Below are 23,021 nucleotides of genomic sequence, written 5' to 3'. Positions count from 1 at the left end.
GCAGCTCATTAAATGAAACTTAGTATGTTAGACCTCCACCTCAAAAATGAAAGAACTTTATGCAACTTTTATTGTTCATCGCAATTTATGCAAAGTATTAAAATATATATATATATATATAGGGGCGGAGCTACTGTGTATCAGGGGTAGGCAGCTGCCTACCCCTGGAAAAAAAAAAAAAATTTGGACCAGGTTTTCTAATGGGCCTTGAAAAGTTTGCCTACCCCTGGATTAAATTATGCCTACCCCTGGCCCAATTGTTTCACAGCCCGTTAGGAGAAGAAGTGAAGAACGCTTCAATCTTCATCCCTCCCGCTCCTGGCTCCGCTCCGTTAGGGGAACAGAAACAACCACACGATGACGCGACTGCCTCCGCCTAACCCTAAACCGCGCGACTGCCTCCGCTCCGCTCCTAGCTCTAAGCTTCTGACCACACCTCATCCTCTCCGCGAAATCATGCCTCTCCGCTCTCCCTGAGACCGTGCTGTCAGTGAAATCGCGCCTCTCCGTGACTGTCAGTGAAATCTCTGACCACGCCTCTTTGACCTCCGCTCCTTGCCGTTCTCTACTGGTCAGGTTAGTTACTAGTCGGGCTGTCAAGTTCTTGGTGGAGAAAGTGTTTGATTGGTTTGTAGGACCAAGGATCATGAAAACCATGAACAATGATTGCAGAGATTTGAATAGTGGGGGTAATTAATTAGGTCCGATGCTTGTAATTAATTTGATTTATACTTGGGTTGAGTGCATGTGAATTTTTTTTTTTTGGGCTCATGAGGTGAAAATCCTAGTTGGCCTAAATGTCAGATTATTTTTTCTTTAATCTGGAAACTGAGGTGCCGACTGTTACACTTAGGGGCACCTCTAATTGCTCAAAAACTGAAATTAAATTGCAATTGAAAGTAAAGAGATGAGTTTAGAGAAATTTGACACGCGGGGTGATAACGGAGTTCGGCAAAACAAAGGCCTACGTCTCCGGGGCTTCGCAACCTTGTGAGGTGCGCCTTCCTATTACCCAATACGAAAGGATTACAACTTGTGAACCGTTGAGCCCTTACATACCAAGCGGGAAGTCAAACGGCCAACTCAAAGAGGTGAGAACAAGGTCTCGATTATCTAGGAACACAAGAGAAACACTCAATAGCTTACTCTAACCTAATCTATAGCTAGATTGGTGAAGTAGGTTGAGGTTGCTTGAGGGATTTTGAAGTTATAGGCTCTCACAACAATGGTGGATTCTAAGCTCTCAGAAAATCACTTTTTAAATAATTAGGGTCGGCTAAGGTGCTTTTGAAAGTGATCCCCTCAATCTATTTATAGTGGCAGCTCAAAAATGAGCTGTTTGATATAAAACGTTACCAACGTTTTATAAAACGTTACCAACGTTTTATTCAAATGCGATTTAGGGTTTTAATTCTCTGACAGCTTAGTAAAACGTTGCTCAACGTTTTATAAAACGTTACAACGTTTTATAAACGTTATAACGTTTTCTAAACGTTCCAACGTTTCTAGTTTATACTGAACACCTGTTCTTCAGTTGTTCTGAGCCTGTTAAACGTTACAACGTTTCATAACCGTTATAACGTTTGTAAAACGTTACAACGTTTTATAAAACGTTCTAACGTTATAACTTGGTTTTCTTTTGATATTATTGAAGCTTCTGATCATTATAAAACGTTACCAACGTTTTGTAAACGTTCATAACGTTTTATCCCACTTTGATCAACCTCACACATACTTTATCAATCTTTTGAATTTACATTTTATATTCTTGATAAAAGTCTTCGTGATTTCTTCAGTCCAAGCATATTTCATCGCAGTTCTTTCTCTTCTTGGACCTATATTTTCTTAAAATAGGAGAAATCGTAAAATTCAATAATTGTATGTTTTTGCAAATTAGTCAAATAGACGTAAAAGATTATTGTACGAACAACAATCTCCCCCTTTTGGCGATTTGCAAAAACATACAATGTGAGTAAGTGCATAAATCGAAAATTTTCAGAAATTAGTTAATCCAGTTTTGATTTTGCATTTCAATCCATTTGTACCAATTTCTCCCCCTTTTGGAAATCGACGAAAGGGTTGAAAATTAGCACTAATTTAAAGTGCTCCCCCTCAAATTATGCACTCCCCCTCAATTTAGTAATATAGCAACAATAATTTACAAACAAAAATAAAGTTGAGGGCATAACTTTTACATGCAAAACAATTCAATTTCAATTCACCATATCAAGTTGTATATATCCATGTGCATAGCTCATGCATATACAACATTTCAACTCATGCAATCCAAGTAATTCAATAAAACTTGTCAAGGCGCCAAGATATCCAATTTTTGCAATTTTGCAATGTAGCCCCTTACAAGTTAGCAATTCATACACCATTTTTAAGATATCAATATCTCATACATATCTACACTAAATTTCAAATACCACAATTCAATCAAATCATGCAATTCAATCAATTTAAACTAGTTGAAATTCACCAATTTAACAATTCAAAACATTTCAAAACAACAATTGAACTAACATAACAAAACAACAATTCAACTAACATAACCTAAATCAAAGCAATTCAAACAATTCAAATTAAACATGCAATCAACAAACAATTCATGCAAATAACACACAATTTAAGTTATGAAAAAATTACGATCTATTCGTCATTCATGGGGTCGTTTGGTTCTTCGGCCATTTCTTCTTGACTTTCAACTGGGATGTCTTCTTCCTCATCATCCAGGTCTTCTTCCTCAACCAGACGCTCACGTGCTCGTGCCGGGCTTCCAGAGGGACCATATTGCTTGATAAAGCGATTGGAGAGGCTTGATTGTGCTTCATCAAGCGTATTGAGAGCTCGAGCATGTGCTCGCAGTTGTTGCCTTATCTTCATTTGCCCCTTTTCAAGCTTGTCGAACCTCCTATTCATGGCTTGATGATTCTGTTGAATCTCAAGACGTTGGTTGTGCATTTGTTGACAAAGCCACATCATTTGTGCTTCTTGACCTTCTGGAGGGACAAACGCACCAGCTTGTGGCACAAATTGTGGTTGAGGTGGAGGTTGAGCCGGTGCAACTTGTTCTTCCGGATCCCAGTATTGATTGGGTAGTGCCTCTTGATGGTTTATCCATTGGTTGATGGCTCTTGCATCGGGTTCATAGCGCCTCAGACCCGATTCTGAATGACCATAGACCCACCCGATTCTTGTCAGGTGGTCAACCAAATTTGTCGGGAAGGATACTTCTGCATCTTCAGGTAGTTGGATACCGTTGAGACGGATGATTTTGTGAATGAGGTGGGCATAAGGCAGAGAGTGGACCGAGGTTGTAAATGCACCATTAATGTGACGAAGAAAGAAGTAGGGTATATTAATCCTCTTTTCATCCATTTGAATGAGATGACGAAGGAAGTACATAGGTCCCCACTCAAGATTGGTTTTGATTGTGGCTTTGGGCATAAGGATGTTGTTGATGAAGAGAAAGAGCAATCGATGTAGAGATGGAAGGTGAGAAGCATAGATTTTAGCCCCGGATATGTAGTTGCGGTCAAACCATTTCTTATAGTCAAGTGAAGTTCCATCGGCATAAAGAGGCCAACTTCTCAAGGGGTAGGTTTCCTCCCCGTCATTCTCAACCCCAAGCCATTGTGCCACAGTATCCAGAGATAGGACAATTTCTTTCCCGCCTACCCAAGAGATGATCCTGAAGGGTTCATCACTAGTTTGGATGTTTGCATAGAACGTGCGGGTAAGAAGGTCATTGTAGGGTTCATAACAAGTGACAATAGGTTCCCATCCCCAATGATTCACATAAGCAATTATCTTGTCATCCTCGGGTTGGGAGAAGGTAACCGCGGCTTAGTTAAACCAGTAGCAATCGGTTATTTTCCTATTCATAAAAGAACCCACATAATTCTCATAGGCCACAATATCCCGGAATAGGTATCTATTTGACCGGTGAATGTTCCAATTTGGTTCCAAATTTCCCCCACTTCCTTGACCAACCTCCGAGTCCACACGTCTTTTCTTACTACCCTTAGGCACTGCATCTTTCTTTGGAGCCATTAGATTAGGGTTAAAGAGAAAGTTTACCGATTGAGAGGTGAAGTGCTAAACCGAGAAGAGGAGAGCCCTAGAAGTGCAGTGGTGAAGCCGGATCGTCAATCCAACGGTCGGATCGCCGGATTTGCTCCTAGGGTTTTGGCTAGGGTTTTGGAGAGAGAGAGATTGAGAGAGGGAAAGGAGATTTGGAGAAGAGAATTGAGTAGTGAGAAGAGAGGAGAAGAGAAATCAAGAAGAATTTCTTGATTTGGTGAAGTAGATGGCTAGAATGGGTAGAGAGAGAGAGAGAGAGTCGGAGTAGAGGAAGAAGGAGAGGTTTGAAGGAAGAAAGAAAGAATAGAGAGGAAGGGACGGGTTTGGAGGCTTTAAAACCATTTTTCGCTATAAAACGTTACCAACGTTTATAAAACGTTACCAACGTTTGTTTAAAATACATTGTTTTTACCTAAAACGTTATAACGTTTGTGTAACGTTTGTCCAACGTTTTTGTGAAGCTTTCGGACTTTTTGAAGTCTCATAAAACGTTACCAACGTTTGGAAAACGTTACAACGTTTTCACTTGTAATTTTTGCACTTTTGGTCCCTTGTCAGACAAACGTTGCAACGTTTGTATAAACGTTGTGACGTTTTGAAAACGTTGGAACGTTTGTGCAACGTTTGTCCAACGTTTTTGTGAAGCTTTCGGACTTTTTGAAGTCTAATAAAACGTTACCAACGTTTTCAAAACGTTTACAACGTTTATATTGTAATTTGTCAATATTTTGGCTAAGTATTGGAAGTGAAAACGTTTATAACGTTTATAAAACGTTATGTAACGTTTTTATAATGCTTTCGGACTTTTTGAAGTTTCACAAAACGTTAGGAACGTTTTCAGAAACGTTATAACGTTTTGTTTCTTTAAAACACTCCTTAAATGACCTATTTTGATTGCAAATAATAATTTTGAAATAAGTTATGAATATGACTATTCTCTAAGTTCAAGCATGCCTAATTTAAATCTCAATTCATTGTGTTGTTGTGTATTTAGGGGTTTTGTGAATATATCGGCAATTTGTTCTTTGGTGTCGATATGTATGAGTTCAATTTCACCTTTTTCTATATGATCCCTAATAAAATGATGCCTTATCTCTATGTGCTTGGTTCTAGAATGAAGGACCGGATTTTTGGATATCATAATGGCACTAGTATTGTCACACATAATTGGTACGTTGCGGAAGCGAATTTCATAATCATTTAGGGATTGAATCATCCAAAGAATTTGTGTGCAACAACTACCGGCCGCTACATACTCGGCTTCCGTTGTGGAAAGGGCAACCGAGGCTTGTTTGCGACTTGACCAAGATACAAGTGAACCACCAAGAAATTGGCATGTACCACTTGTGCTTTTTCTATCCATACGGTCTCCGGCAAAATCGGCATCGGCATATCCTATCAAGTCTAAATCCGATTGTTTACCATACCATAATCCCAAATTTAAACTACCCTTGACATATTTAAGAATTCTTTTAACGGCTTTCAAGTGCAATTCTTTGGGATTTGCTTGATACCTAGCACATAGACATACCGCAAACATTATATCGGGTCTACTAGCAGTTAAATAGAGTAGGCTACCTATCATAGCTCGGTATTGAGTGATGTCCACCGATGTGCCATTTGGATCCGAGTCAAGATTTGCATTCGTAGCCATTGGAGTTTTGCTTGTATTGCTTTCGGTCATCCCAAATTTCTTGATCAATTCCTTCGCATACTTGGTTTGGCTCACAAATGTGCCATCCATGAGTTGCTTGATTTGAAGTCCCAAGAAGAAGTTCAATTCACCCATCATGCTCATCTCAAATTCACTACTCATAAGAGAAGAAAATTCCTCGGCAAGTGCCGCATTAGGTGAACCAAAAATTATGTCATCTACATAGATTTGCACCACCAAAAGTGATCCATCTCTTTTCTTAGTGAAAAGAGTTGTATCATTATTGCCTCTAATGAATTCATTGTCAATTAGAAAGGAACTTAATCTACCATACCATGCCCTAGGGGCTTGTTTGAGTCCATAGAGAGCTTTGGTGAGTCTATATACATGATTAGGAAATGTTGGATCAACAAAGCCTTGAGGTTGATTAACATACACCTCCTCATCTATGAATCCATTCAAAAATGCACTTTTAACATCCATTTGAAATAGTTTGAAATTTTTGTTTGAGGCATATGCTAAAAGCATTCTAATGGATTCAAGACGAGCTACAGGTGCAAAGGTTTCTTCAAAGTCAATACCCTCTTGTTGTTTGTACCCTTGAGCTACCAACCTAGCTTTGTTGCGAATTACATTTCCATCTTCATCCTTTTTATTTCTAAAGACCCATTTGGTTCCAATAATCATTCTATCATTTGGCTTAGGTACAAGTTCCCAAACTTTGTTCCTTTCAAATTGAGCAAGTTCATCTTGCATGGCACAAATCCAATTTGGGTCTATATTTGCATCTTTAAAATTTTTAGGTTCTATATGAGATACAAATGCACAATGACCAATCATTTGATTTAATTCGGATCTTGTTTTAACTCTTTCCCTAGGATCACCAATTACATTAGAAAGAGGATGAGAAGATACTTCCCTTAGGTCTTGAGGAATTTGATACTCAATTCGTGAAGATTGCATCTCTTCGGTTTGCATTCCTTCAACTATTGGATCCATCTCGACAATGTTGGTTGCATCCATTTCGGGTTGAGTTTGCTCGGGTTGATCCTCAATTGTATCGGTTCTTGTCTCAATTTCATCTTGATCAAGAATTGGCACTTCAACACCTACAATCTCAATACCTTTCTCGACCTTTTGATTAGCATTTTCATCAAATTTAACATGCACGGATTCAATTACAATTCTTTGAGATGGAATGTAAATTCTATAGGCTTTACTTGAATTTGAATATCCTACAAACATTCCCTCAATAGATTTAGAATCAAATTTAGTTACTTTAGGAGATTCATCAAGAACAAAGCATTTTGAACCAAATACTCTAAAATGAGATATCTTAGGCTTGTACCCTTTCCATAGCTCATAAGGTGTTTTATTCAATATGGTCCTTATGCTTACGCGATTTACCACGTAGCATGCCGTATTTACCGCTTCGGCCCACAAGTGTTTGGGTAAGGAGTATTCATTTAGCATGGTTCGGGCAAGCTCAACTAAGGTTCGGTTCTTCCTCTCAACTACCCCATTTTGTTGAGGTGTGCGAGGAGCCGAATACTCATGTTTGTATCCCCTTTTAGAGCAAAGTTGATCAAATTTTGCATTTTCAAATTCCCCCCCATGATCGCTTCTAATCCTAATGATTTTTGACCCCTTTTCATTTTCAACACGTTTGCAAAATTCAATGAAGTTGCTAATTGCATCATCCTTGTGTTGTAGGAATAAAACCCAAGTAAAGCGACTATAGTCATCTACAATTACATATGCATATTTCTTTTTGGCCAAACTTGGTACACTAATTGGTCCGAATAAATCCATATGTAACAATTGCAAAGGTTGATCGGTTGAAACCATGTCTTTGGATTTAAAACTACTCTTGGTTTGTTTACCTTGAACACATGCATCACATAATCCTTCAAGTTCTAATTTATGTGTTGGTAAACCACGCACAAGGTCTAGTTTTATCAATTTCTTAATGGTATCTATTGAAACATGACCTAACCTACGATGCCATAACCATGATCCACTAGATACGGCACTTAGACAAGTTTCACCGGAATCAAAATGAGTAAAATACAAGTAATACACATTTTTCTTTCGTTTACCCGAATAGATTAGAGCATCATCCGAAGATCTAACTAAGTGACAAGCATTAGCATCAAATTTGGCATAGTATCCCGAATCACATAACTTACTTACACTAAGTAAGTTATAGTCTAATCCATCAACTAGATATACATTGGATATGGTCAAGTGTTGGTTACCAATTGAGCCTATACCAATAATAGAGCTCTTCCTTTGATTGTTTCCAAAGGTAACCGTACCTCCATCATATGGTTCTAAGAATTTAAAGTTTGATTTGTCACCGGTCATATGGTGTGAGCATCCACTATCAATGATCCAAGCACTTTCCTTTTGAGATGAAATCAAACACACCTACAAAGTATATATTAGTTATTATTGAGTTAGTAACTAACATATACCTTGCTTTTAATCTCCCCCTTTGTATTTGGCAATTTTAAAACTTTTAGGGGAGATTAAGTGTGAACCTAAGATAGAATAGATTTAGGAACCCAAACAACATTATGTTTGTTGTTTACATTCCTAAATCCACATTCTAAGGAAGTGTGGCCAAATTTACAACAATAGTTGCATATTGTAGTCGATTGCTTAAGTGTAGTAGAACCTTGTTTGAGAATGGATTGGTACTTCACTTCACATACACTACTCTTATTACTATCATGTGACCTATTTGCAACTTTGAATGCAACACTTTTGATTTTGTTAGAATTAAATCTATTGTGATGTTGGGGAACATCTCTAGCTACACCATTTCTTTGAGTTTGGTTTTGTAAAGCATTTTTATTTTTAAGTTCATAAAACCATCCATCGGGTCCTTTGAAATAAGTTTTGTTTGACCCCTTTGGATTAAACATGTTCTTATCACTATTTTGAAAAGTATTTTTGTTCTTGAAATTTCTTTTATTATACTTATATCTAAATGCATAATTAGGTGACTTTTTATCTTGATTAGCATTTGAGGCATGAGAGGACTTCAATTTGGATGACTCCTTGTTCAAGGGAGTCAAACCATTTTTGGTAAAGAATTGATAATTTGAATATTGTTCACAATTAAACTTTAGTTTTTCATTTGGAATACTTGAAGTTTGAGAATGTTCCCCTTTTTCTTTAGGGCTTAGCATGTGATTAGATTTAAGTGAGGATTTACCCTTCTCAAATCCAAGACCAACTCTATCATTTTTATAATAGGATTGATCATTTATCAATTTGCTCACATAGTAGGGATCTAGACTAGTGACTTTTGATAATTCACTAGGAGATTTCAATGCCCGAATTTCGGTTTCCAAAGTTTGAACTTTAACTTTTAAAATGCCTATTTCACCTAAGTGAGATACTTTTAATTTTTTATTTTCAAGTTCTAGCATGTCATTTTTTGCAATTAATTTTTGGATAATACCTTCCTTCTCAACCAAGGTTCTATTTGACTCATCAAGGAGTGATTTCAACCTAGATTCATTATCATAGTGCATTAGAATTTCACTATTGAAAGTGCTTGCATCATTGGTATCTAACCGATTCATATTCAAGTCATTATTGGTCTCATTTGTGATGATACAATTTTCAATATCAATTTCACCACTATATTCTTCACCACCTTCATTTACAAATTCAAGTTCGGTCTCATAACCATCCAGACTAAGAGTTAAATGTACCTCACTAGCAAAGTTTGTTGAGGTGTTGACTCCTTCATCTCCCTTCTTGGCATTCCTTGATTTAACAAGCTCCATGAGAAAGTTGATGGTTGTTTCATCGGTGATGTTCTTGCTAGCTATAATTGAGTCTATGTCAATCTTTGAGGAATCTTCATCTACACTTGCCATCAATGCAAGGTTGATCTCCTCTTCATTATCCGATTCCGTGTCGGATTGTTCCGTCTCACTATCCGAGAACAAGGCTTGCAAAGCTTTGGCCTTCTTCTTCTTATACCCGTCATACTTTTGTCTTGGTTTTCTATCTTGTTGTGTTTCGCCATCCGTGTTCTTCAATTGTGGAAATAGCTTGAAACATGTTTGAATTGAATGCCCTTCTCTATGGCATGCGAAACACATTACCCTTTTGTTCTTCTCTTCTCGTTCCTTGTTGTATTTTCTTTCAAAATCAAGCATTCCTTGAAACATCTTGGATAAGAGAAGAGCATCCTTGGATGTTTCATGATCAATTTTGTTGATAAATTGATCATTTGAGAGACGGGTGTTTGAGGAGCTTGGAAAGTTTCGGTTTTGTGCCGGAAAAGCTACGGTTTTGGACTTTGAGCTTTGCTTCAAATCACCGGATTGTCGAAGTTTTTCTTCAAAACTCCTAAAATGAGCATAGAGGTCATCCGGTGTGAATGTGTCGTGCGTGCCTTGGATTGCCTCTAGAGCACTCACCAACCCGGACCATTTATCCCTCATGAGCATCACCCTTAATAGCTTACCTACAAGTTTATTGTTAGAAAGTGGTTCTCCCAATTCGGTAAACTCATTTTGGATATGCATAAGTCTATTATACATATCCTCAATGCTTTCACCATCTTCAACCTTAAAGGTTTCAAATTTTGCTTCTAAACCGGTTATTTTGGTTCGTTTGATTTGGGTATTCCCTTCATACCGGTTTACAAGAGCATCCCACATTTCTTTCGCACTTGATGCACTACCAAAGAGTGAGGCTACCGATTCACTAACCAAATTGAATATGGCATTGGTTGCTAGATCATTGTCTTTCTTGGTTTGTTTGGAAACGATGGTCTCAATTTTGGCATCGGTTGAACCCTCGGTAGCTACACTTGTGTATGTTGGTGTATACCCTTGTTCAACCACATACCATACCTCAAGGATATTCAAGTAATTGATCATGGTTTTCTTCCAATGCATGAAATTTTTGGTAGTAGTACCAAAAATTAGGGGTTCTTTCACGGATCTATAAGGTGCCATTTGTCAAGTTGATCTAATCTCCAATTAAGTGTGTCTTAATTCGAGTAACTTGCTCTGATACCACTTTGTTACACTTAGGGGCACCTCTAATTGCTCAAAAACTGAAATTAAATTGCAATTGAAAGTAAAGAGATGAGTTTAGAGAAATTTGACACGCGGGGTGATAACGGAGTTCGGCAAAACAAAGGCCTACGTCTCCGGGGCTTCGCAACCTTGTGAGGTGCGCCTTCCTATTACCCAATACGAAAGGATTACAACTTGTGAACCGTTGAGCCCTTACACACCAAGCGGGAAGTCAAACGGCCAACTCAAAGAGGTGAGAACAAGGTCTCGATTATCTAGGAACACAAGAGAAACACTCAATAGCTTACTCTAACCTAATCTATAGCTAGATTGGTGAAGTAGGTTGAGGTTGCTTGAGGGATTTTGAAGTTATAGGCTCTCACAACAATGGTGGATTCTAAGCTCTCAGAAAATCACTTTTTAAATAATTAGGGTCGGCTAAGGTGCTTTTGAAAGTGATCCCCTCAATCTATTTATAGTGGCAGCTCAAAAATGAGCTGTTTGATATAAAACGTTACCAACGTTTTATAAAACGTTACCAACGTTTTATTCAAATGCGATTTAGGGTTTTAATTCTCTGACAGCTTAGTAAAACGTTGCTCAACGTTTTATAAAACGTTACAACGTTTTATAAACGTTATAACGTTTTCTAAACGTTCCAACGTTTCTAGTTTATACTGAACACCTGTTCTTCAGTTGTTCTGAGCCTGTTAAACGTTACAACGTTTCATAACCGTTATAACGTTTGTAAAACGTTACAACGTTTTATAAAACGTTCTAACGTTATAACTTGGTTTTCTTTTGATATTATTGAAGCTTCTGATCATTATAAAACGTTACCAACGTTTTGTAAACGTTCATAACGTTTTATCCCACTTTGATCAACCTCACACATACTTTATCAATCTTTTGAATTTACATTTTATATTCTTGATAAAAGTCTTCGTGATTTCTTCAGTCCAAGCATATTTCATCGCAGTTCTTTCTCTTCTTGGACCTATATGTTCTTAAAATAGGAGAAATCGTAAAATTCAATAATTGTATGTTTTTGCAAATTAGTCAAATAGACGTAAAAGATTATTGTACGAACAACACCGACTACTTAATAAAAAGCTGAGAAATTCAATTTTGGTATGTTGTTAGGACGCAGTTTATACCAGTGATTATGTTACATTGTTTCTGTCAAAAATTTGAGACCCTAATTAACTATGTCATCCTGCACCGATTTAATATTGGGGCTAGAAATTGGTATTTGTACAATTTAATATCCGTCTACCCCTGGCAAAATTCCTGGTTACGCCACTGTATATATATATATATATATATCGTCTGACTAGCGTCAAAACGTTTGGATATAGACATTTATCCAACTAAGTTCAGAACCGTTAAATAATCCTTTAGATCAATTGATCATTGATGAATAAAAGAGACAGAACGAAAGATTAAAAGTTTCATTAATTTTGTTTTCCCTTCTCCCGTGTGCCTCTACCTTTCTTTTCCCCAGCCCCGCCCTCCACCCCCACACACAATCTCTCTCTTTCTGGTTCTCTTCTCGTCCACCCTAATCTCTTACTCGCCCTTGTCATCCCTTTCTTCCCGTCCAGCGCCTCCAACCGACCAACTATATATAGAGAGAGAGAGAGAGTTGGGCTATGGTGCTTCGCGAAGTAAAGCGAGTGTTTTACTTCACACTCATATTTTGTGATTTTAATGTTCAAAACGTCGATCTGAACCGTTCAAGTTGATCTCCATATTAAATTGTGATTGGAGACCATATTTTACATTTTTTGGAATTTATTTACTATTTCTTTAGAATTTTTTAAAATCGTTGTTTTTTATGATCCAGAATTTTCTAAAAAATAGCGATTTTAAAAAAATTCTAATGAAATATTAAAAAATTTCCAAAAAAATTTAAAATTTGGTCTCGCAGCACAATTTAATATGGAGATCAACTTGAACGGTTCGTATCGATGTTTTGAACTTTGATTGAAGATATAAACGTGAAGTAAGACACTCTCTTTACTTCGCGAAGTACCGTAGCCCAATTCTATATGTATATATATATATATATATAAAGGCTACCATATTTTGCAAATTAAAGTGGGTGTTTTAATTTGGGCTCATATCTCTAGTTTCAAAGTTCAAAACATCGATCCGAACCGTTCAAGTAGATATCCATATTAAATATTGCTTGGAGACCAAATTTTATATTTTTTGGAAATTTATTACTATTTTTAAGAATTTTTGAAAATCAGTGTTTTTAGAATTTATTAATATATATATATAGAGAGAGAGAGAGAGAGGAGGGATCCGATTACATCTTTTTTGGTGACACCGAATTACACTCTCCATTTTCAAAGTTTACAAAGTCCAAACCGTTCAACTTGTTGGATATGTTAAAATGTGCTTGTAGATCAAATTTTGCATTTTTTTGAAATTTTTTACTATTTATTAAGTATTTTACAAAATTGTTGATCCAACGGTGGCTGCAGAAAACAGTAAAACCGTTGGATTAGCGATTTTCAAAGTGGCTTAATAAATAGTAAAAAAATTCAGAAAAATGTAAAATTTGGTCTCCAAGCACATATTAATATGGAAAACAAGATGAACGGTTCGGATCGACTTTCTGAATTTTGAAATTTCAAATTTGGACCGTGTGTATTTCGGCCCATATGCTACCGAAAGCACATTAGCCTATCTCTCTATAGAGAGAGAGAGAGAGAGAGATAGGCTAATGTGCTTTCGGTAGCATATGGGCCGAAATACACACGGTCCAAATTTGAAATTTCAAAATTCAGAAAGTCGATCCGAACCGTTCATCTTGTTTTCCATATTAATATGTGCTTGGAGACCAAATTTTACATTTTTCTGAATTTTTTTAATATTTATTAAGTATTTTACAAAATTGTTGATCCAACGGTGGCTGCAAAAAACAGTAAAACCGTTGGATTAGCGATTTTCAAAGTGGCTTAATAAGTAGTAAAAAAATTCAGAAAAATGTAAAATTTGGTCTCCAAGCACATATTAATATGGAAAACAAGATGAACGGTTCGGATCGACCGTTTGGATTTTGAAATTTCAAATTTGGACCGTGTATATTTCGGCCCATATGCTACCGAAAGCACATTAGCCTATATATATATATATATATATATATATATATATATATATATATATATATATATATATATATATATATATATATATAGTGACTAATGTGCATTCGAATGTATATGGGCCGAAATACATACGGTCCAAATTTGACTTTTCAAAATTCAAACGGTCTATCGGAACTGTTCATCTTGTTCTCCATATTAATATGTGCTTGGAGACCAAATTTTACATTTTTTTTTGTATTTTTTTACTATTTATTAAGTATTTTACAAAATTGTTGATCCAACGGTGGCTGCTGATTTTACCGTTTTGTTAAACCACCATTGGATCAACAATTTTGTAAAATACTTAATAAATGGTAAAAAAAAATTTAGTCTTTTAGCGCGGGGGACAGATAGGGACTGAATGAGGGGTACTGTTAGTCGTTCCCTTTTTATTTTTAGAAAAAAATTGTTAGGTTAGCTCATAGGTCTGTAATTTTTGCAAAATTATTCTCTATTTATTCGCATTGGAGAAATATCTGAATTGTGTAATTGTAAATAGCACTTAGCTAAACAGCTATTTAAATCATGTATAATTTTTTTTTATAAAAGTGTGAATACATCCACTGATTTATATTTAAATTTACTGGTACCACATAAGAAGTAGGAACCCAACCTCTACACGGATTTTATTTTGGACAAAGCATAACCGTTCTCACAGGTGTAACATTCTATATAGTATACGTGCTTCTAGACCCATCAATGATTGCCTATTTGGCTATATCCAACGAAACCTTTTGTATGATTTTTTTAATATTTTTTGCGTAATTGGATATTTGTGGAGAAAATATATGATAAATGGATAATGCATATACCACAGTGGACCGGCCGACCAGGGTGAGGTCGCTATTAATAAATTGAAAAATGGGCCTAAATAGCTAAAAATAGACAAAATTCCAACAAAAATGATGCCCACTAACCTTCAAGCACTTTTCCTTTTATCCTCCAACCCTACCTCATAGTTGCTTTTGTTCCCCACCAGGAAAAGGAAATTTTGCCTTTGACCTTATTTTTCAAACAATTTGCTCCAATACTCCTAACTAGTAACATTTCACAGAATAATTTTAAACCCTGATGGTATTTTTACAAATCAGGGATAGGTGAAAAAATATAAATGAGGAAAAGCAAGAAAAGTAACAGAACAATTAAATATCTACTTTCACACTTATGGCGGGTTGCTTCAAGAGAAATTGTGTTAATTACATAACTGGTATTTAAAATATTTTTATTTTTATTTTGGTCCTCAAAGTTTGAAAATTTTATACCAATCTTAAAAGTTTTGTTTGTCCCAAATATGTTCTGTCACTATCACCAATCAAAAACTTAGATGAAAATCCTAAATGGAGATGTAATGATGTATGCATTTTACTTTTAATTAATTTATATTGATACTTACATGATTTGTATTAAAACTTGCATGATTTGTATTTCTTGTGGAACTAACACTAGCATTATTTGAAATGCTAAAAAGCAGTCGAAATAAACGAAAATATTATAATACTAAAGGTATGACTGATTTAATACAAAATGAAAATTTCCGAAGTTAAAATAATCTTTTTGTAACTGTAGAGGTCATAATGACAAATAAACAATACTTGGTAACTTGAAGGATCATATATATAAATTTCCCTGCCTCAACAGTCAACAAGAGGATTAGAGGATCTACAGGCTACAGTCACAAAGTCTCATCACAGGAACTCAAAATCACACAATAAAATCTTCCCCTGTTACCTTCATCGACCTCCTCTCTCAACCCTTTACCAGGCAAGAGGCCAAGACCGTCCTTTCCGATTTCCAACGGCAATTCGTTTCTTCCTTTGCCTTGGCCATGGCCTCTTTCCTCCTCTTCCTTAATCTTCCTCTCCTCTACCGCCGTTCTCTTGTCTCATTCCTTCTCCTTACCTCCAAATCCCTTACACTTTTCCATTAGAGACCCTCTTTTCTTCATTTCTTCTCCATCCGTGTTTCTCATCTATTCATCTTAATGGGTGCTGGGTTGTCTAGCGTAGTGGGATCAGAAGGAGCTGGAGTGGGCCTGGGTCTAGGGGACTTACCAGAGGGGTGCATAGCAGAGGTGCTGAGGCGGCTCGACCCACCGGACATATGCCGGCTGGTGCGACTCAATAAAACTTTTCTAGATGCAGGATCGAGTAATTTTATATGGGAAGAGAAATTACCGACGAATTATGGGTATTTGGTGGAAAAGATGTTGGAGGGTGAAGAGAAGGCGGAGGAGGGTTCAGGTGCAATTATAGAAAAGTTGGGGACTTTTCTGAAAAAGGATGTTTATGCACTGCTCTGTCGCCGGAACTCATTTGATGGAGGAAATAAAGTGAGTTTTTGTTGTTTTCTTTTCTTTTTTTCCTGGCAATTGACAATTTGAAAATTCCTTGTATGTTAAGTCATAGCACAAGCACCAGTTAGTGAATATAATTTCACTTTCCTTAATTGGTTTATGGCCTTACAAATAATGCGATATAATTTAAGTAACAGTTCTTTTACTAAATTATATCCTAATTCAAGTCAAGAGTTCTAATAACTTTTCTCAATACCAAATTGACATATATGAAAAAAAAAAACAATTGTGATTTCATATAATTTAACATGTAATGAAGGAATTTTGGCTGGAGAAGAGCACTGGTGGTATTTGCATGAGAATTTCTTCAAGGGCATTATCAATAACGGGGATTGATGATAGAAGATACTGGAATTATATTCCAACCAAAGAATCCAGGTAATATAGATCTCTAATTTAATCTTCAGCTATAATAATATTCTTTAACAACAGTTAATGGTTCATTTCATATTCTTCAGCATATTCTCCAAAGTAAACATCTATTTTGTTTAATTTGGATCATTCTTTTGCATTATTTGCAAAGTTCTTTCTCAAAAAAAAATAAGACTGCTGCCTGAATCATTCCTTGCAGCTTTGGAGTGTTTGCCTATCTACTACAGATCTGGTGGCTTGAGGTGAGGGGTGAAATTGAATTTTCCTTTCCCCAAGGAACCTACAGCCTTTATTTTCGTCTTCATCTTGGTAAACCATCAAGGCGGCGTGGCCGTCGAAATTACATCACTGACAACATACACGGCTGGGATCTAAAGCCTGTTCGGTTCCAGCTTTCAACCTTAGACGGCCAAGAAATGCAGTCTAAGGCTTACTTGGGCGAGCCTGGTGTGTGGTCCTACTACCATGTGGGAGATTTTGTGGTGAAGCCATCGGATGAAGTGACACATGTCAGGTTTTCATTGCTCCAGATTGATTGTACACATACCAAAGGTGGCCTTTGTGTCGACTCAGTTTTGATCGAACCAAAGGGCCTCAGACAAGATAATATCTACTGTGCTTAGCTCAATCTAGAACAACATATCTAGAGAGTTAGAGATTCTTCTTGAAACATGCATCTTTAGGAATTCATCATTTTTTGCTCTGTTTACTTCTTTTGATTGGGTATGCCTTTTATATTACAACTTTGCAGGGCTTGAACAAACAGGAGTGTTATAATGAGAGTTCTATGTTTGTACAAGGTGTATATAATTTTTAAGTTATTTGGACTGTTAGGAGTCCATAAGGTTGAATCAGTTTTCACTTGCGTGATAGTTTGCGGCCATAGTACCAAATTTCTTAATTCTTCGTAAATATTTATACTTCAGCATGTAACAGAAAGAGATCATTATGTAAATATGCAGCTCAAAACAACAGATCATCAGAATACACGGCTATACTCCGCAAATAAAACATCAAATATAAGAATATGTTTGTGTAATACAAGTCTACCCTCTAAAAGACACTATTCTACATACCCATGTCAATGTTGAAGAAAGCCTAAAATATGGCCGAATATCACAAGAAACCAACACTGCATAAAAACAGATGATTTTAGACTTCACTCCTTTGTACCACTACTCTCTCCAGGTCGTCGGTATGGCATGTACCTCTGATCCTTGGAAGCATTCTTCTTTCGCCTCTTTTCAATGAAGGCATCCAGCTTACCAGTATCCTGTTTACGCAAGTTAAATGAATTAGAGATGAAAATTGTTTGTAGAGAAGGATTTATAGAAACTTTTTGGAAAATATGAAAGAAAGAAGCAATTGTTTGTACCTTCAGCTCATTATACTTCCCTACCAGCTTTCTATTTCGGATTTCAGCTGCACAACAAAGAATAAAATTAGACTTCACAATTTACGCAACTATATAGCAGATACTGAGCCACAAGTGAGCTAGACAGCACATGCCAATAAAAGTTTTGGGTCAATTTCAGGTCTTGTGTAAATTGAACTGGATCAGGTTCATGTCAACTTTGCAACAGTCATCAGAGTTCAGTTGAGTAAGACTAAGGATTGTCAATAAAATCAGAGCCCAAATCCAACAGAACCTAAACCTTAATCAACACTGACATTAGTAGAGGCTGTTAAGAGATCAGATTCAAATCAGATCCAGCAAGATGCAAACCTGAATCTATTGAAAGTGCAAAGGATCTTAATTTAACAGAAGTGACAAGATCCAAATGCAGATCCATACCAGTTTTCTTAACCTATTGGATCAGATTTGGATCTTGTTATCAAGTCATTTAAATAGTTAACACAAAGTAAACCATCCTATTATAAAGATATAATAGGAATCTTTCAAAAATCAGAAGAAAAAAAACCTGGAAATATCCATTTTGTTGTAATATAATGTTATGATTATGTACACGCAAATATTACTATTGAATTCGGACGGTTATTGTATTCAAACCTTACGAGCTATTGAGCAACCTGAAATCCAGCACATCAACTTGGAAGGATAACTAACCTAACTTCCAATCGATCACAACACTAAACTATTTTTTTTCAAGATCAAAATCCTTAAACCAAACACCTGATCCCTCTATCTGAACCTGAATGACTGGGACACAAAACAGGTTAGAAAGAAACTCAAAATGAACTGTGCCACAAAAGGGTCCAACATGAACAACCCAAGACCACATCTGCACCCATAAACACAGCCATAAAGATTAGATCCAACCAACAACATTCACCACCTCAGTGAATCCTGGTTTGGATTAAGGTCTTTCCTAATAGCTCGCCAATTATTTAACTTCGATCTGTACGCAGATTTGCAAATAAGATTAATTTTCCAGGTCAGGCCAGGTTCAGATATCAAACTGAACTGCAAGTCTGGTTGAGCACTATTTAGGGAATTATGTTTTGATATAGGCTGGGTTCAGTTGGATTAGGGTTATAGAGAAAGAGAAAGAGAGAGATAGAGACTATACATTTTTTGAGATAATAAGGTTTTTTCCCTTGCTTAGCAGCTTCTTTTTCCTTCCTTATGTGCTCAGACAAAATTTTGGACTCAGTTGTTTTGTTATGATCGGACTTCAGTTGTTTGTCCTGACATACCAAGATGAGTTGATCAATTTTTTTTTAAAAACAGAAAAGGCAAGGAAAAGCAAATAGTGAGGCCAAAAAAAAAAAATTTGTTTGAAGCACAACTCACAATCCAAGAGATGTGGCTCTTCAATTCTGAAATAACATCGGGATTCTTCGATTTTGTAATCATCTTTTGAAGTTTCTACAATAGTCATGAGATTGAGTATAAGTAAAAAAAATGCGCATTTGGAGTATATAAGTAAACCTAGAGATCCAGAATAAAATGTTATGGAGAATATTAAAGACTGCCTGCTGAAAAAAAAATTAGTTAGATTTAGAGGTACCTGTCTTTCAGAAGGAAGTTGGACATCATACAAAAAATTGTATCTTTTCCTGAACCTGCACACAATTATAAGAAATAATAAGTAAATTAACAAAGAAGGCAGAACAATAATAGCATATTATATCAACATGATAAATTATTTCACACATATGAGGCCCCTCTTCCAACTGATTTACAAAACAACAAAAAAATAAGAGAGGAGCACTCTTCTGGCACTATTCTTGGGTATAACTCTTCTACCACTATTCAATGATTCTTTTGGTCAGCACTATTCTGCTACTATTCCTTGAGTTGCGAAACAACTCCTAAGCGAAAACCATAGTTGGGAAACAAAATCGCTAAATGCACTCCACTGATATCAAATTTAATCGTACAAGGTTCTTAACAGCTTACCCTTCTGTATCAAGAGTTCCGCACAGAGACTCGAATCTAGGATCTCGCACCATCTGTGAAAAGGAATTCAAGTCCAATGTTCACAACAGGTAAATTATAGAAAAGGTTCATGTTTGATAATAAATCTGAGATGAACAAATCAAGGGCTACTGTACCACATGTCTGATGCATAGTGATCAGGCATGGTATCAGTAGCAGCATGGGTGTACTGATCACACCTTATTTCTGGGTTAATATTTTGTTACAGGAAGTTGTAAGCCTCCCCCACAAAGCTAGAGAATGCCATACATGATATTAATAAACCAGAAATTTAATGCCAAGGGAAAGGTATTGTTAGGACAGCTTTCACTGAATCGGAAAAGTAATGGATTCATTCATAAGATATTATTATGTTATGCACAGTATGCGTGATGTTTTGTACACATGCTGCTACATATTTTGCCATACACATAAGATGTTCAAGGACTGTTTTACCTAAATTGCTGTCTTATAGTAATAAATTCCCTTGTTGTGTTTAGTTTTAACTTGTAAGGGCATGGATGGTTATAAAACTTAAGATAGTATTTTTTTTTTTTTAAGGTTAAAAGTTAAGATTGTAGCTGGTACTAAATCAATTACAGTTAAGAGGCAAACACTAACCTTTTTGGGCACCTGAACGACTTCTCTGAATTTCTTAGGCCGGATTTTACTACTCACCTCCATTGGCCTACATTTAAGTTAAACCCACAAAATTTCAAAATTAGCAAAAAGCACCATTATCAATCACATAAAAGAAACAGCTGAAAAGTGGAACCTGTTCTTGTTAGCTCGGCTGGGCTTCTTCTGAATTGCTGACTGCTTATGTTTGAGAGGACCTAACAAGTGGGACCCATCGGCGCGGGCTCTCTGTAGCTCCTCGAAAGGTACATCCGCGAGCTCTCTTTCTATCTCCAACTCATCCCCAGATAGCGATTCCGATTCTGATTCTGAACCTTCGTCATTCTGTGAAGAGGTGGATTCGCTCTCTTCCTCGTGGTCTTCTTCTTTCCCTTCTTCGAGGAATCGCTTGTGGTTTCCCATGAATTGTTTGTGAATTCCAAGCGGCGAGATGGGTTACTCAGAGAAGTTAGAGAAGCAACAGGGTTTTAGGTCTAGAAGCAAAAGAATAAATGGGCTGAAATTGGGCTACTCTGGCAATCTTTCTGGCCCTATTAGAAAAAAATATACGCATGAAATTTCAACGGACCCAACTCGAATTTGGATTATGGAGTTTGATTCGTAAAAATAGAGCTGGCTCGTTGGATTCGTTAATAGTTCGAATCGAGCTATACAAAAACAAAGTAATTCTTCTTATTTATACGACATTTTAATAATTATTATAGAGTTTGACTAGTATTATATAACACCAACTCTAAAACCTATCAAATCGACTTCAAATGGTGAATTCAAACTGTTCAAACCGATCTACTTCATTAGTTGTGTGTTTACATGCAAAATTTATAACTTTTCGGATTTATTTAGTATTAAGTCAAGCGGTCAAATATGTGAGTTTTTAAGTTAATTTTAATACATTAATTTTTTAATATTTTTACTGCTTGATTTGATACTAAAATAACTCGAAAATATATAAAAAAATTGTATGTAAACGCATCACTCATAATGTGAATTGGTTTGAACGGTTTGGATTAGTCATTCGAAGTCGATTTAATATGTTTTAGAGTTGGTGTTATATAGGCTGAAATGACACTGATGTCATAATAGCCAAACTCATTATTATATAGTAAAATAATATAACAGCACACTATTCTAAATAAAAGTTATTATTGAATTAGTGGACTCAATATAATCATAATGATAAAGCATACTAATTTGCTCTACTAATAAATAGTCGAATTGCATATTGAAGATGCAAAGAATAACATTTACTATCGTTTATATTTTTTTTATCTATGATCATTATTAATATTTTTATTATTTTATTAATTTATTAATTTATTAAAACTATCATTTTTATTATAATTTTTATTATTTAAATAGCATTGTTTTCATTACATTGTCTCTCGAACTTTGCTCCGAAAAGGATAATATCTATTTTTTTAATTATTTGGTCATTTATAAGGATACTTTCTAATTAAAAAAAAATGTAGTCAAGTACAATTTTAGCATAAATAAATATGTTTATATTTTTAAATTAATATAATAAGAAACAACATAATTAATCATGTGAAAGTTCCAACAAAAAATAGAAACATATATTATCGCTAAAATGGAAAGAGAGTGGATAAAAATGTTGATGATGTGTCGTAAATAAAAAATAATTTAAAATCTTATGTTTTTTAATGAAGTATTAATTCTTTAATTTGTCAAATAAGTGTTCCCAGAGTCTAAATGTATTACATCCTATGTTAGAAACAGTACCAAGCAGCTACTTTTTTCTATTTGATTCGTCCGAATTGCGTCCTCAATTGCTAACTCAATTGAACTTTAAATTCAATCGAACCATCTAATTACGAATTATTTTTTTATTAATATTTACAGTTGATAGAAAATTCATATGCTCACAGCTCACTGTTAATTTCGAGGATTTCATCTTCAAACATATATTTTGTGAGCGGCGACATATATATGCCGACAAAGAGCCGAAATTTTTAAATATACCATAATTTCAAAAAAGATAAATCAAAACAATACGATTTTTGAAAATTTTGAATTTTGACACAGCCACATCTCCAAGGTGCGGCCACCCCCTTTTTTCATTCAAATTGAACTGCCACATGAGAAGGAGACAAAAAAAAAATGGACCACATCCTCTAGATGCGGCCTAGAGAAAAGTGACTGTATCTAGACGATGCAGCCGTGTCAAAATTCGAAGTTTTCAGAAAACGTGATAGTTTGATTTATCTTTTTTGGGAGTATGATACATTTAAAAATTTCAGGACAAAGATCACTTATCCTCATATGCAAATAATTATTAAATATTAACATAAATTTTGTAACATTTTTT

The 23,021-nt window shown here is 35.7% G+C and overlaps 2 protein-coding genes across 3 annotated transcripts in view; one reads left to right on the top strand and one right to left on the bottom strand.

Annotated features, from left to right (window-relative positions):
• The window catches only part of LOC144567835 (rRNA biogenesis RRP36-like protein), a 68,255-nt gene extending 47,106 nt beyond the window's left edge, over window positions 1–21,149 (bottom strand). Inside the window, exons 1-8 of one of the 2 annotated variants that reach the window (XR_013515519.1) lie at window positions 20,832–21,149; window positions 20,678–20,744; window positions 20,039–20,091; window positions 19,647–19,701; window positions 19,430–19,504; window positions 19,206–19,323; window positions 18,050–18,096; window positions 17,737–17,947 (exon numbers count right to left, since the gene is read on the bottom strand). Coding sequence is in view for 1 of the 2 variants with exons in the window: in XM_078318013.1 (XP_078174139.1) it covers window positions 17,834–17,947; window positions 18,050–18,096; window positions 19,206–19,323; window positions 19,430–19,504; window positions 19,647–19,701; window positions 20,039–20,091; window positions 20,678–20,744; window positions 20,832–21,097 (795 nt within the window). In the remaining variant the exon portion in view is untranslated. Of the gene's footprint in view, window positions 1–17,624; window positions 17,948–18,049; window positions 18,097–19,205; window positions 19,324–19,429; window positions 19,505–19,646; window positions 19,702–20,038; window positions 20,092–20,677; window positions 20,745–20,831 lie in introns of those variants that run through there. The other variant, XM_078318013.1, reaches the window with a different exon arrangement.
• On the top strand, window positions 15,616–17,525 carry LOC144567834 (F-box protein PP2-A13-like). The gene is made up of 3 exons (XM_078318012.1): window positions 15,616–16,278; window positions 16,562–16,680; window positions 16,874–17,525. Exons 1-3 carry the CDS (start codon window positions 15,931–15,933, stop codon window positions 17,295–17,297), a joined length of 891 nt encoding a protein of 296 aa, XP_078174138.1. The 5' UTR covers window positions 15,616–15,930; the 3' UTR covers window positions 17,298–17,525.
• Window positions 21,150–23,021: the final 1,872 nt, after the last annotated feature.

Source organism: Carex rostrata, chromosome 16 (assembly GCF_964058835.1).
Source record: "Carex rostrata chromosome 16, lpCarRost1.2, whole genome shotgun sequence".
Classification (NCBI taxonomy): Eukaryota; Viridiplantae; Streptophyta; class Magnoliopsida; order Poales; family Cyperaceae; genus Carex; species Carex rostrata.
The sequence above is the reverse complement of the archived record's forward strand: the minus strand, read 5'-3'. Positions and strand labels throughout refer to the sequence as shown.

Coding starts and splice junctions, on each gene's coding strand:
- LOC144567834 (XM_078318012.1), top strand. CDS start 15,931: ATGGGTGCTGGGTTGTCTAGCGTAGTGGGATCAGAAGGAGCTGGAGTG. Junction 16,279..16,561: donor CATTTGATGGAGGAAATAAA/GTGAGTTTTTGT, acceptor CATGTAATGAAG/GAATTTTGGCTGGAGAAGAG. Junction 16,681..16,873: donor ATTCCAACCAAAGAATCCAG/GTAATATAGATC, acceptor CATTCCTTGCAG/CTTTGGAGTGTTTGCCTATC.